At 39.3% G+C, this 14,879-nt stretch overlaps 1 protein-coding gene across 1 annotated transcript in view; it reads left to right on the top strand.

Moving 5' to 3' along the window:
• Nucleotides 1–14,879, top strand: part of CHN2 (chimerin 2) — a 350,215-nt gene that overhangs the window by 190,665 nt on the left and 144,671 nt on the right. Inside the window, exons 2-3 of the mRNA XM_060196039.1 lie at nt 1,747–1,785; nt 10,330–10,385. Coding sequence (XP_060052022.1) covers nt 1,747–1,785; nt 10,330–10,385 — 95 coding nt within the window. The remainder of the gene's footprint in view (nt 1–1,746; nt 1,786–10,329; nt 10,386–14,879) is intronic.

Raw genomic sequence — 14,879 nt, 5'->3', positions numbered from 1 at the left:
TTGAATACACACCACCTTTAGTGCACTGATTTTGTATTTATGCCTATGTAGCTGATTGTCCTCACAACACAGGCCTATACAAATTGATTTGTATGAAACCTTGGAAGTATTTTGTCACCTCTGTGATAAGATGGGTCCTTGAAAGCAAAAAATTAACTGTGAAAAAAAAAATGTTGGTTTAAGTTTCCCACCTGTAGTTGACTCGCTAAGTTTTGATTTATAAATAATATTAGTTTCTAGGAGTGGGGCATGGGGCATCTCAAACTACCTTATTGCATTGAGTTGAAAAGTTCATTTGCATTGCATGAAAATAGTTGGTGACAGTGACCATAGTACAAGGACTAAGGACAAGGATGGTATGAGGATGACTGTGTGGATCCCAGGTAGTGCAGATTGACAAAAATGACTTCCATGTAAAAAGTAAGAGACTCTTCAGATTGTCTTTAGATTCCAGCAGGGAAGGGATGCTTTCCAAATTGTGAAGCAGGTCTATGGGTGTCTGTCTTTCTTTCTTCCTCTCAGTTTTTCCCTCCCCTCTTAATTTCTCTCTGTCCTATTCAATAAAATAGAAAGAAGGAAAGAGAGAATGAGAGAAAGAAAGAAAGGAAGGGAAGAAGGAAGGAAGGAAGGAAGGTAGAAAGGAAGGAAGGAAGGAAGGAAGAAAAAAGGAAGTATTGGCCACCATGAGTGGTGAATTCTCATAATGAATATCACTGAGCCCCAGCAATAAACCTGATGGTGGTGATGGTGGTGGTGGTGGTGGTGGTGGCGGTGGTGGTGGTGGTGGTGGTGGTGGCGGTGGTGGTGGTGGTGATGGTGGTGGTGGTGATGGTGGTGGCGGTGGTGGTGGTGGTGATGGTGGTGGCGGTGGTGGTGGTGGTGATGGTGGTGATGGTGGTGGTGGTAGTTGCTCCTTAGCTTTACATTCTATGACATAAAGCAAAGAGATTTTCCTTTTAGCTATAATATCCTTTACCCAGGCCTTTTCAGAGTCCAAAGAGGACTCTGCTAACTGTTGAAATTCTAAATTCAGCTGTCAGCTTTGGGGCTGTCTACTCAACTGAACAAGTAGATTTTCTCCTATTGTCTGTTTTCCAGATTTATGAATAACAAGTCTGTCCCCTCCATTTGGTTGTAGCTCATTTTCTCTGACATCTCTGACTTCTGAGGGATTTCCTGGATCTTTCCTAAGTCACACACTGGAGTGAATTTAAGATGGTAATGGATTGCAGTGGAGTCATCAGCATCTCTCTTGTCGCACTCAGCATCTGAGGGGGTTGGTTGGTTGGTTGAGTTGCACAGGCTCCCAGATTCAGTATTACATACTTGTCACTTCCCATCATCCTCTCCAGTCTTAATAAATGGACTCAAGGTCTGATTCGATACTGTGAAATAAATTATATGTTTATTATGCCAACTTAAGTAAATACAGTTTGAAAGGACTACTAGAGGGGTAGTAATTAACAATCAAGTTAATTGCTTTAAAATATGTATTTCTTATTTACGGGGCTCTATGAAAACAGTTAAGCAATTGATTCTGTCGTGCTAAGTGAGCTGAAGAAAGTGAAGAAAGGACTGTGAGTCACATTTCCTCCCTCCTGCCTAGCACTGCTCCATAAATGAGTGGAGAGGTCCTCTTGGGACCAGAATGCGAGCACTGCTGACAGACTTTTGTTCCTCCAGAGAAGACACATGTTGACAGTTTGACATGCAGCTGATGGACTGATTTCTTTCTTTTTATTCCAGATGCTGAGGAATACCAGCCTCCAATATGGAAATCTTACTGTGAGTATCTGAAATGAAAATCCCTTCAGAAGTCTTTAGTTGGACTTGACTTTTGAACAATTCTTGCCGTTACTTTAATGCACATAAGCAGCCCTACATCAAAGCCTTGGAAAGCCAAGTCTGTCTTTCCTAACAAAAGAGAGGTGTTAGAGAAAAATTGGTACAGCTCTCTCCCCTGCCTGGCATTCCCCAGAGCCAACTGGTTGTGACCCACCTCAGTGATGTTTTGAAAGGGGGAGAGGTACATTCTAACTCTCTACTTTTCGTTGTGGGGCTTTCTTCTTTTATTGCAGGATTGGTCAGCAAGCTTGGATATATTGAGTTTCATGAATTATGCTTTTGGTTGATCACTCTAAGACTGTAATTTCACATGACACGTCACACACACACACGGGCATATAACCAAGAAGAGTGTTTGGTTACCAATGATTCTTCTTCTTCTTCTTATTATTATTATTAGATAGAGACAGAGAAATTGAAAGGGGAGGGGAAGATAGAGAGGAAATGAGATAGGCAGAACTGCTTCACCACTTGTAAAGCTTTCCCCCTGCAGGTGGGGACCAGAAGCTTGAACCTGGGTCCTTGTGCATTGTTATGCATGTGCTTAACCAGGTGTCACCACTTGGCCCCACAAAAAGCCATTCTTTATAAACAGAGATCAAATTGAATCATTACTCACTAATTCAGCTCCCCTCATGAAGGCAGGCATGGCCTCACCTCAAATTTCTTTTCCCATAGAATCATCTGCCTGATTAATTTCCCAGCAAAAGGAGTGGAATAAAAAGAAACCTGCAAGGGCAGGGGAGACAGCATAATGGTTATGCAAACAGACTCTCATGTCTGAGGCTCCTAAGTCCCAGGTTCAATCCCCCACACCACCATAAGCCTGAGCTGAGCAGTGCTCTGGTGTTTCTCTCTCTCTCTCTCTCTCTCTCTCTCTCTCTGCATCTCTCTCAAAAATAAAATTTAAAAAAAGAAAAGAAACCTGCTGTACTATGAGCCAGAACACTTTATTTCCTGGTCAGGTTTTCTTTCTAGATAGCAGTAATGAAAATAGTCATCACAGTTATCCTTGATGTTAACAGTTGTTTCTACCGCTCACTGAGAACTGACATGTGCCAGTCCCCTTGCTAGTTGTGTGCCTGAATGCTCAGATTCTCACCATAGCTTTAACTCACAGGTGCCATTATTGTCTTACTTCAAGAAACTTAAGACAATCACAGCTCTGATAGGTTCAGTTACTTGATAGAGGTTTCACAGAAAGGAGAGTGCCATTCAGAGTGTACCTCAGAAACAAGCATGAGTCACAGCCTGCAAGTGTCCAAGACTTTGGACTTTCTATTTAAAATAGTCTACATAGGAATATAAAAAGATGTGCAAACACACATGCCCTCATGTATATAACATGTCTGTTACCAAATCAATACAAAGCTACATAAAGGACAAATATTCAAGAAACAGATAAAACCAAGAATAAAAATTTCCTGCCATCAGCTAACCAGCTCTTTTCAACCCTCATTTTCTACTTTCCTGTTTCACTTCCCAGGTCAGTTTTGGAAGGCATGTTCTTCTAAATGTTTAAAACACACATGCCTAACATCAGGCCATTTTGTTGTTGCTGCAGCAGCATAAAAATGAGTTTATGCTACCCTGGGTGTCCTTCACCTTGCTTAGTCACTGTCCAAGTGTCCTGTTTTTATTTTTCCATGTCAGCATAGAAGAGACACCTCGATCTTTATTACAGGGGTTTGTTTGTCCATCTGTGAAATAAAGGGGTTTGCTGGGTCTATAAGGGCCTTTCCAACCTAATGATCTGCACTGAGATCTTCTATTTTAAAAGGCAGTGCTAATGACTTAGTAATTGGATGTTTTTGTTTATTTGATTCCTAATGGAGTGTGAAGTGCTCTGACAGTAAATCAACAAAATATCTGTAGTGAGAGGCATTGGATGTTCATGACTTACTGTGCCTTACATACTACCTTGCATACAGCCTTGCGGACATTGACTGCCCAATAAATATTTGCTGAGTGAATGCCACCTCGGAGAGCTTTACTGAAACAAAAAGATGGCATCGGCTCAACTTCATATTGCCTTTAGCTAAGAGACCTTCACCACCTAATTTATCTCTTTGCAGAATCCTCGGGTAGTTAGAAAAAGAAACTAACTATATGTTTACAATATCAATTTCTCCTGAATGTATTTATTTACTTATTTAATAGGTTAATAGGAGTATAGATTAACATAATTCCCACCAGCATAGATCTTTATCCCTATGCTTACCTCCCTACAAATGAGCTTAAAATATATCCTTGCCCCTCCTCAAGTCTTTTATTTTCATGCAATACTACAAATCCAATCTAAGTCCTGCTTTGTGTTTCCCTTTCTGTTCTTCTTTCTCACCTTCTGTTTATGAGTGGGGTCATCCCATACTCATCTTTCTCTGTCTGGCTTATCTAACTTGACATAATTTCCCCAAGCTCCATCCAAGATGGGTCAGAGAAGGTGGTTTCATTATAGTAGCTGAGTAGTATTCCATTGTGTATATATACACAATTTTCTCAGCTACTTGTCTGCTATTGGACCTCTGAGTTGCTTCCAGGTTTTGGCTATTATAAATCATGCTGCTAATATGTATACGCATATTTTGTTGGATGGGTGTGTTTGACTCCTTAGGATTCCTGGGAGAGGAATTGCAGGGTCAAATGGAAGGTCCATTTCTAGCCTTGTGAAGATTCTCTAGACTGCTCTCCATGGGAATTGAACTAATTACCATTCCCACTGAGTGTATAGGTTTCAGGTTTGGTTATTGGATTGGTCTTTTTTTTTTTCTTCAGTTCTAGAGTCATAAAACTTTAGGTGCAGAAGGGCTGATTGAGGTCATTTAATACAAAATTCCTGGCATGTGTTGAGATTTCTCTACTGATTGTCCTCCAGGCTCTGTTTGAGGACCTCTAGTAAGGTCCATTTCCAAATCTGAAGTATCATTCCACAAGCAGTGTGATTCATGACATCAGAATGAAACATTGACCAGAGCCCTATAGAAGATCCTTGAGAAAGAAACCCTCTTGTAGTTATCATATATCTGTAATTTCTCTGAGTTTTGGTGGTGGCCATTTTAAAAACTTGCCTCACAAAGCTATTCTCATACTCATGCTTGTCAAGCTTATTCCCATGATTGTCATCCATTAATTTTATTTTTCAGAAAACATAACCGGAACATAAGAGGATGCTTATTAAGACTCAAAAGAGAATAAAACGTGGTTCATCCTTCCCTACAATTTATACTCTAATAAGGGACATCTGTGCAAACCAAATAACTCCAGCTAAAAATGGATTTTTAGTAACAATATGGCCCTCCTCCTTCACTTTCTGGGATTGGAGAAGAAATTGAATTTGCGTTTCAGTCTTTAAAAAATGAAAGGTCAATCCCATATAATTCACATAGCTGAAAATTTGGAGTACGGGACTCGGGGATGGCAGGTGGTGGCACATCTGAGAGAGCACACACACATGAAAGTGCACAAAGACTCAGGCTTATGTCCTCAGTACCTACCTGCAGTGGGGAAGTTTCATGAGCAGTAAAACAGTCCTGCAGGTATCTTTTTTTTTCTCCTTTTCTATCTCTCCTTGCCCTCTCAATTTCTCTGTCTCTATCCAAGACAAACAATCAAACAAATAAATAAAATACTTAAAAAAATTGGAGTGCCCCTGGAATAAGGAAGATGACACTGCTGGGAAAGCAGTAAAAAATGTCTGACTTAGAAACTTGAATGAATAAGGTACCTTAGAAACAACTTTTTCAATATCTTATATGAAACAGGTTGTTTATTTATTAATTTGTCCAACAAATGCATATTAAATCTTCACCTTAAGCTAAACAGTGTTTGAGTGGTGAGGTCATAGGGATAAAGATTGGGGTCTTACTTTAACACACACACACACACACACACATACACACACACAATTTACAGATATACGACAGCAATACCTTTAGTTATTGCCTTCTCTACTCTCCTTGCTTTCTTAGAAACTAATTCTGACACTCACTAAACTATTACTATAAGAAAAAATATTCTATTCCAAAGTCATATGGCAGCACTAGTTCTCAATACTCAGGATCAAACCCCCCAAGGAGCAGTGAAGTCAGCAAGAAAATGTTGGTTTCAAATCTCTAAAATAAATAAATAAAAGCTATTTTCAAGTTTGCTTAAAAATAAAGTCACATTCTAAACTTCAAGCAAGAACCAATATGAACTGTATGCTGTAAGCAGACAAGCTCAAAAGCCAACCACCATGGGTATGCACTGAAAGATTTTATTTTTTAAAAGGCTGAGTGTCAATTAGACAGCAGATGCTGTGGCCAACAGTTCTCCCTACAGCTTTCCCAGGAGACTCTCCTGGGCAGTAGGTCAAGCAGTTATAGCTTGTGTCTATTTTTCTAAAGTGAAGTTTAGAACTTTAAAAACTCATTCCACAGATCACCTGCATTAGAATCACCTGGTGACATTACTTCTAACTGTATTTGTAACCATTCTTCTGACTTCCAGAGTTATGAATTAGGAAAAAATGAGAATATCTGGAATTCCTCGCCTGTCAGTGTGGGTTTGTTTTTACATATTTAAGATAAATGTATCAACATGAGAGAAAGGAGAGAGAGAGAGAGAGAGAGAGGAGCATTATTCTAGCTTATATGATGACAAGCATTAACCTTGGGTCCCCATGCATGCAAGTCTTGTGGTCTGCCACCAAACAACTTCCCTGTCTCAAGAAATGTCTTTCTCCCTTTTTCTTTCTATCCTTACTTTCTTCTTTTCCTTCCTTCCTTCCTTCCTTCCTTCCTTCCTTCCTTCCTTCCTTCCTTCCTCCCTCCCTCCCTCCCTCCCTCCCTCCCTTTGTTTCTCTCCTTCCTTCTCTTTCTCTTCTTCCTTCCTTCTCTCTTTCTTTCACCACCAGGAAGTTTGCTGAGGCTCAGGGCCTGCACAATGAACCCACCATTCCTGCAGCCATCCCCCCCTTTTTTTTCTTTTCCTTTCCCTTTCTTTATTTGATAGCGCAGAGAGAGTTTGAGAGGGTAGGGGGACACAGAGAGGAAGAGACAGAAAGACATCTTAAGTATTGCTTTATGGCTCATGAAACTTCTCCCATGCAAGTTTGGAGCAGGGATTTGAGCCCCAGTCCTTGTACATGGTAACATGTGCTGTTAACCAGATGTACCATACCCAGCTCCCAATAAGTGTGTTTCTTTTTATTTATAAAATGGAAACACTGACAAGACCGTAGGATAAAAGGGGAACAATTCCCACTACCAGAACTCCGTATCCTATCCCCTCCCTTAAGTGTGTTTCTTATGCACAGTTACTCCTGAGACCCCCTCTTTTAAAGGCTATGCAGTCCTATTCTGATCACAGAGTCCACCCCCTTCCTATGGATGTCTAGTCATTGTCTGAGAGACACCAAAGTCCATCACAGACCCATCAGTTCCCAGGAGATCCTGCAATGAGGACCTATTATTTATTTATTTATTTAGTGATTTACAATATTATAAAACAATGGTGATATAATTCCACAACACTCCTAACACCAAAATTATGTGCCCATATCCCCCTACAGAGGTAATGGCCATAGCAATACCTGCATATAATGTGACATTTCCAGTGATAGTAAATGTCCCTCAGATATGCTTTTTCTTCAGGCTTTTTTTTTAAACCAGGACTATTTCACTGCTTTTTTTTTTAATTGGGGGAGAGAGAGAGAGAGAGAGAGAGATACAGTGAGAAGGTGTTATACCATAGCATTCTCTCACTGCTTATGAAGCTTCCCCAGTGCAGGTGCTCCCAGGTTATGAATGGGGATTCAAACCCAGATCTTTGAGTGTGGCAAAGTATATGCCACAGTGGATAAACCACTTCTTGACCATTTTTAAGTTAAATTTTTATTTTATTTTATTTTATTTTGGATAGAGATAGAAAAATTGAAAGGGAAGTGGGAGATAGAGACAGAGAGAGAAAGAGACATTTATAACACTACTTTACAATTCATGACACTTCCTCCCCTTCATGTGAGGACAGGGGCTGGAACCTGGACCCTTGAGCATTGTCACATGGACTATTTAGCAGGCGTGTCTCCGCTCAGCTTCTGTTTTTTCTTATTAATTTTAGTTTACTTTTTATTTTTATTACTAGCCTTGAAAGTGAGGAACTTGGATGTTCAGTGTAACTTAAGATAGGATGTAAGACCCCCTTTTTTTGTTTGTTTTATTTTACTTTTAAAATCTTGATTGGAGATGTGTTTTACAAGGCAGTTTCTGTCTCAGGAAAAATTTAATATTTTCCTAAAATATGTTCTAGCACACGACCAAAGTGTCACATCCTTCTACTCACTGCAGGGCACAGGAAGCCTCGTGTTTTAAAATATGGCTGCCATTGTGATAGCATAACAATACAGCCCCCACTAGGACATCCTCTGCCATCCTGTTCCAGGACCTGAATGTACTTACAAAAGAGAAACGCGGGGCTAGTTCATCAAGAGAATACAAGGCAGGGAGTGACTCAGAAAAGGTTCCAGCAAAAAAACCCTCTTTCTTCCTGCTCCCAGAGCATACAACCAAATGATGGGTAGGTTTCTGTGCGAATGCATGTTCCTTGCAACACACCTGTACTTACTGCAGATGGTGACATCAGCTCATAGTTAGTGCTGTGGGGTTTATAGTACAGTGGTTGACACCTGGGTATAATTTCTCATTTACCCATGATAAGTGCCTGCAAAATACTCTCACTCTCTACTTAGGTCTTTTTCCACCATCATACACCAGAACCTCAAAGCACCACTCCCACTGCCCCAACCCCTACTCCAGATGTTTGTAGGGAAGATTCAGTGAAACATGCAGATAAGATGTCTGACACACAGTAGGCATTTAGAAAATGGCAGCTTCTCCTATTCTGAAGAATGTAATTCTTATTCCCGTTATTCTAACACAAGCCAGATCATATCACCTCCTTCTCTAAAACATATCACTGCATCCTCATTACAGACAGGTCATCTGTACCATTCAAATTGCTGCTCCACTTGACCTTCCACTCCAAGCCCACACACGATAGATAGCTAGATTCCCACTGACCAATCAATCATCTATCATTCAGGTCCTAGAACAGGATGGCAGAGGAGGTCCTAGAAATGTACGAACTATTGTATTTACTGTTGACTGTAAAACATTGATCCTGCAATAAAGAAATAAAATAAGAAGTCTTTTCTGGCCCTATATCCTGTGTATCAGCACAGTTATCGTCACATTGCCAAATATAGTCAGAGCTTAAGAATGTGGTGCATTACAACATCCGTAAGAGTGTTATTTCCGTCACAGTGTCAGAGATTGGTAGCTTACACTTTTTGTAAGGAATATAAGAAAATACAGTACATAGCAATGAAGGCACAGAGGAACCATGATTACAAAATATATCCTTTCATCTTCATCTGTTTTCACTTGACTTTCTATATTTCTTTTGTCAGTGTTGTTTTTAGTCATAAAGACAAATCAGAAACCTTTGCTTATCATACTGAATTTTCTAGGAAGATTTTATATGGCTGGGTGTTCTACTTTTCACAGGTTTGTTTTATATAAAATCAATTATTATCTCTTTAAGATTCTGAAGATAATGTCAAATAGGTTTGTTTGACCTCTGTTTTCATAAAGGTAGACTACAAAGTTACCTGCATAGGATAGCTTTTATTCTAAGAGAAGTAATTGAATAACAGAAAATCATGCACTGTAACCTGATTAATTACAAATGAGAATCAGATTAATTGTATTTACGTATACATTTACCTATTCTTTCTATGCCCAAGCCTGAAAGTCTGTCTGTAAATCTGGTTTTAAGAGAGAGATTGTTAGTTAGGATATGAAAGAGCCAATGATAAAGGAATGACAGTGAGTGGAAAATTGTCAAATAGATGAGATTTCATAAGTGATAGGCAGAGCTGAATAAAATTCATGAAAACAGAAATGACTTGGTATTTCCTTCACTTACTAAATCAGTTGTGCCTTTATATATAACTGTAACATTTCAGAGAATGACACTCCTTCTTCTAATGTCAGTCTATCTTTGGCATGACAAGAAACATTGGCATTTGAATCTCAGGAATTCTATTATATGATCTTCCCACTTAGATACTCACAAGAAGAATTTCATCTTTAAAATATTCGTAAGAATATTAGCCATTTCTAGTCTTCCAAGGAAGTCATAAAATGAACAATGCCAGTAAAAATTATGAAACTAAATTGGTCTTATAAGAATAAAAAATAGCAATTTTGCCAGTTTAAATTAATGATGGCTAATTTCCATATAAATGATCTGACTTTATTCACTGGAAAAATGTGCCTGTATCTTCTTGTTTTTCTTTTCTTTTTTCCTTTCTCCTCCTCCTCCTTTTCTTCCTTCTCCTTCTTCTTCTTGTTAATGTTTGCAGTTCTTAGGCTGAACTATTTAGGAGAATGTTGGTATGTATTGCAGTTTTCAAATCATAATCACTTTTTTTTTTCCTGGCAGTGTATCAGTTACAACAAGAGGCCCCTCGTCCCAAGAGGATCATTTGTCCCGGGGAGGTCAGTGCTTAGCTGTGTCCAACACACTTTGTTAAATCTGATGAATTGTTAGCACGATGTTTATATTGGAAGGCATTCAGGTTTCTTGGGAGTTGATTTTTATTAATGTGTGTTAGAATGTCACTAAATTTAGCATCTTAATAATCTAATTTTGAAGCTGGGTGCTATTTTGAAAATACCCACAAAGTAGCTTGGAACTACAATCTCATGTTGTTAACCATTGTAGAGGCATATTAAGTATCTCCCCCCACCCCCAATGTATATTCTGGCTGCTTTCCTTGTTTCTGTTGTGGTGATACTTTCTATCATTTGTTTTTTCGCTATAAAATGCTTCCAACAGAAAAATGCAGAGGGTAGTAAATACCTGGTATTTCTTAACAACCATATTAAGCAAACCTGTATGCTTTGTCATATTTATTTGATATTTTAAAATCCCTATAACAAGAGTGACTATAAACTTTTCCTTGGAGATAAGCTATAAAAATATATCAACACCCAAGGTCATTGTGATGGTCAGTGCTTCCTTTTTATAAATAATAAAAAAAAGATTCACAAAGAGAAATATATATATATGTATTAAATATATATGTATTTTAATACATATACATATATATGTATTAAAATGCTCAGCAGTTCATGGAATTTTCCGTAGAAATTTTTCTAATCAGTTTTCTTATCATCTGGGATGCAGACAAGATTTGGAAGGCAGAAGTATGATTATATTTCTTTTTTTAATGATTATTATTCTGGCCAGTTAGCCCTGGCAATAACCCTAGAGGCAAAAAATAATAATAATAATCTTTGGACCATGTAATGGCCCCGGAAGCCAGATGGAATGTTCATAGTGGAAAGGGATGGGTTCACACGTAGCTCCATAGAAATTCTTCCTAGGGCTCAATGGAAATACTTCATGCATCTCATGGGCAGAGGGTCCACTCTATAGCTCTTTAATGCTTCACTTGTAAAAGGAGGAATACCACAGATGCCTTGGCAAAGCAAATCTGTGTACCACAAGCCTATACCATCTGCTCTAATAAGAGAATAGGGTGCATATGTAGCTCTCCCCTCCCTCACGTCTATCTTTCAAAATAAGCATGTGCCCTTTATCCATATGACTCATTAGTGAGTTCTGCCTGGTTGCTGCTGGGTTCATCAGTAGCATGCCTCTAGACATTCTGTATACCACTTTTGCCACGAAACGGATGCTCATCAGTCCATTCCCTCAGCAGGCAGCATGGGGTCCATCCGGCCTGGCAGGTGTCAGGCGATCAAGGGCCTGGTGCACTGGAAGGACAGGTGCTGTCTAGATGAGAGCCAGCAGAAGTAGCTTCGGGTCCTTTTGTACTCCCGGGTGACATTAACTGCAAATAATTCCACAACAGATTCCGCCTTCTTTTGAATGAAACCGTTGCTTCTACTTCAGACATTTGAGCAAACATTGCCCTGTTCCACACCTGCATGCTCAAGGGAAATGCCTAATGAAGAAAGAAAAACCTTTCAGTTTCAGTGTGTGACCAGAGAGATTGAAGTTTTAGTAGTACATTAATATGAATGAAGTCTTAGTGGCTATTTATTTTGAGAAGAAAGTTGGCATAATTTTTCTTTCCTTTTTTTTTTTACTATTCTTTTTCCTTTTTCTTTTACCCCCCTTTATTGGGGGATTAATGTTTTACATTTGACAGTAATGATTTTTTTCTATATTCTTGCCATCTCACTTGCTAGGTAGCTATTGAGTCCACATTTTCCTTTCAGGCACAATCCTGGTGCCTTACTTTTTAGCTTCCACCTTTTCCCACCCTGCCTCTGGCAAGCTTCCTCAGCTGTTACTCCAACAGATTCTATTTCCTTTGTTTCTCTGATGAGTAATAGCCTCCCAGGTGTAAACCTCTCTCAGGTTAGGTGCTTCCCATTGTCTGTGATAAATACCCATTTTACAGCACCAAGTGAGCCTGCCCTTACAGAGACAGGGAATACTGCCTCCTCCAGGGTACAGGCACAGGCTGATTTGGATTCTTGGTAGCTATGAGAAAATGCCACCCACCTTACACCTTTGTTGTAGAACTAGGTGAGTCAGGAATGCAAAGTAATTCAGTCAGAATGATAGACGTTTTAATAGAGAGGCTAGAACACAGTGGTGCCACTGGTAGAGCATATTATCGTGTACAAAGGTCCCTGTTTAAGCTCCCAGTGCCCATCTGCCGAGGGGAAGCTTCCTGAGCAGCGAAGCAGTGTTGCAGGTGTCTCCCTTTCTATCCCAACATCCCTCTTTCATCTCAATTATCTTTTTAAAAAATCTACTGAAAGTGGTGGATTTTTCATTGCGTCACCAAGCTCCTGAGACAACTCTGGTGGCAATAAAAATGAAGCTTTGTAGACCCACGTGATGGAGCCTATCTGTGGAGTCAGGTGAACTCACTTCAGTTCTTTCTCTACCACTTGAACAGCTACTTGCCTTAGAGCTAAATTAAGCAGTTACTCTCTCTGTATGGGTAAAGATCAACCGAAAGGCACACATCTGTTTTGCAGGATGTCAACTCTCTAGAATTGAAATAAGAGTATTAATTCTCTACAGTGGTGCCTGGCATAGAATAGATGCTCAGTATAATAATTCATGGCTGATTAAGAAAGCTGTGAAAAGGAGCCTCTGAGATAGTTCCTAGGGACTGCATCAAAACCATGACGGTATTCTTTGGATATGAGAGCAAAATAGGCAGTGGTCAAGAACAAAGCCAAGATGTTAAGAGTCAGGAATTAAGCCACTAGGGGAAAGAAATTGAGGCTGTGAAACAGAAGGTACAAGCAGCTGAACAATGGCTTTGGTGCCAATTAAGCCAGGTAGGGTCAGTTCCTGAAATAACAGTTCATTGATTTCTGAAGATTCATGACTATAAATTAATATTTATGGGGCAGCTGTGACACCTGGTATTCTACTGGCATTTGCTGAGCATTCCCTGCCAAGAGATGCAAAACATGGTCTATAATGAAGAATTCTCTTAGCCATTCCATTAGTTGTCATAAACATTTATCAATTACCAGAGCTGTGCCTGGGTCTTCTGCCAGGAACTGGGCAAAATATCGATTCCCTCTGTCCAACAGGCTATCACTGACCTAGTGTTCAAAATAGAGCTGAACTTGATTTAACTGAATAATCCTTAACTTCAGAAATTGGACTCCTCCCTCCCAAACCTGTACCCTTTCCTATTATAGCTTTCATTTCCCCCTCTATTTCTCCATATTCTCAACAAACATCATTTCTTTCATAGATTCTTACAGATCAGTAGCATCCTGTCTGGTGTCCCTTTTTCCTTTTTCTTGATACTCTCCCTGCAACAGCCCTCCCCTATCCATTCTCCAAGCAAGAGCCAAGTCATCATTGTTTAATATAAATCCAAAGGCTTCAACAGCTTCCCTTTGCTCTTAAATAAAGCAAAGTATCTTGCTTTGCTGTTGAGTCAGGGTGTGGTTCCTGTACTATTATTCTTCTTTGTCAGCCTCATTCATCTCCATGCCTATTCAGCAGACAGAGTTGCTGCCATTTATTCTTTGCATTTACCTTTTGCTTGGAATCCCCAGGTTTCTCTGCATGCCTAGGTTTTAGATCAAATTCAACCAATAGGGAGTCAGGCGGTAGCGCAGCGGGATAAGCGCACATGGCGCAAAGCAAAAGGACCAGCATAAGGATCCAGGTTAGAGCCCCCAGCTCCCCACCTGCAAGGGAGTCGCTTTATAAGCAGTAAAGCAGGTCTGCAGGTGTCAATCTTTCTCTCACCTTCTCTGTCTACCCCTCCTCTCTCCATTTCTCTCTGTCCTATCTAACAATGACGACATCAATAACAGCAGCAATAATAACTGCAACAACAATAAAAAAGGGCAACAAAAGGGAAAATAAATAAATAAATATAAAAATATTTTAAAAAATAAAATAAATGCAAACACTATTTTAAAAAATTCCACCAATAACAGAAGTCCTTTCTAATACCCATGAAGAGTATTACCCCCACCTTAGTATCTTCTCAATCCTCAGATGTTCTCTTTCATGCTGCCCTGTTTCTTTTGTACATAGTGCTTAGTACATTCTAGTATATTTTCTTATATGGTAAATGAAAGCAATTTCATTGTTTCCTTGTTGTATGTACATCTCCCTTTGTTAGAAACAAGTTCCAGAGATTTCTTCTTCTTAATCCTAACTACTTCTCTACAGTTGTGTAAAGTGCCAAGCAACAGTGGTGATTCAGTAAAGATATGATAAAATGATGAAAAAATGAACAGAAACCATTAATGTAAGAATTTGGAATTCTCAAATTATTACTAATAGCATATCAGATTTACTCTGTTTTAATTTAATGCTGTTATTAGGGTAGTGAGTTGAAATTTTGGCAAGTGTTAGGGCTCTTACTTAAACACAGAATTTTCCCCCGACAATATTGTAGATTTCTTTTTAGTCTTTCCCAAAAGCCTGAATACCAAGATTTATTTGAGCAACTACTTTAAAAG

This window comes from Erinaceus europaeus, chromosome 8, assembly GCF_950295315.1.
Source record: "Erinaceus europaeus chromosome 8, mEriEur2.1, whole genome shotgun sequence".
Classification (NCBI taxonomy): domain Eukaryota; kingdom Metazoa; phylum Chordata; class Mammalia; order Eulipotyphla; family Erinaceidae; genus Erinaceus; species Erinaceus europaeus.
The sequence above is the reverse complement of the archived record's forward strand: the minus strand, read 5'-3'. Positions and strand labels throughout refer to the sequence as shown.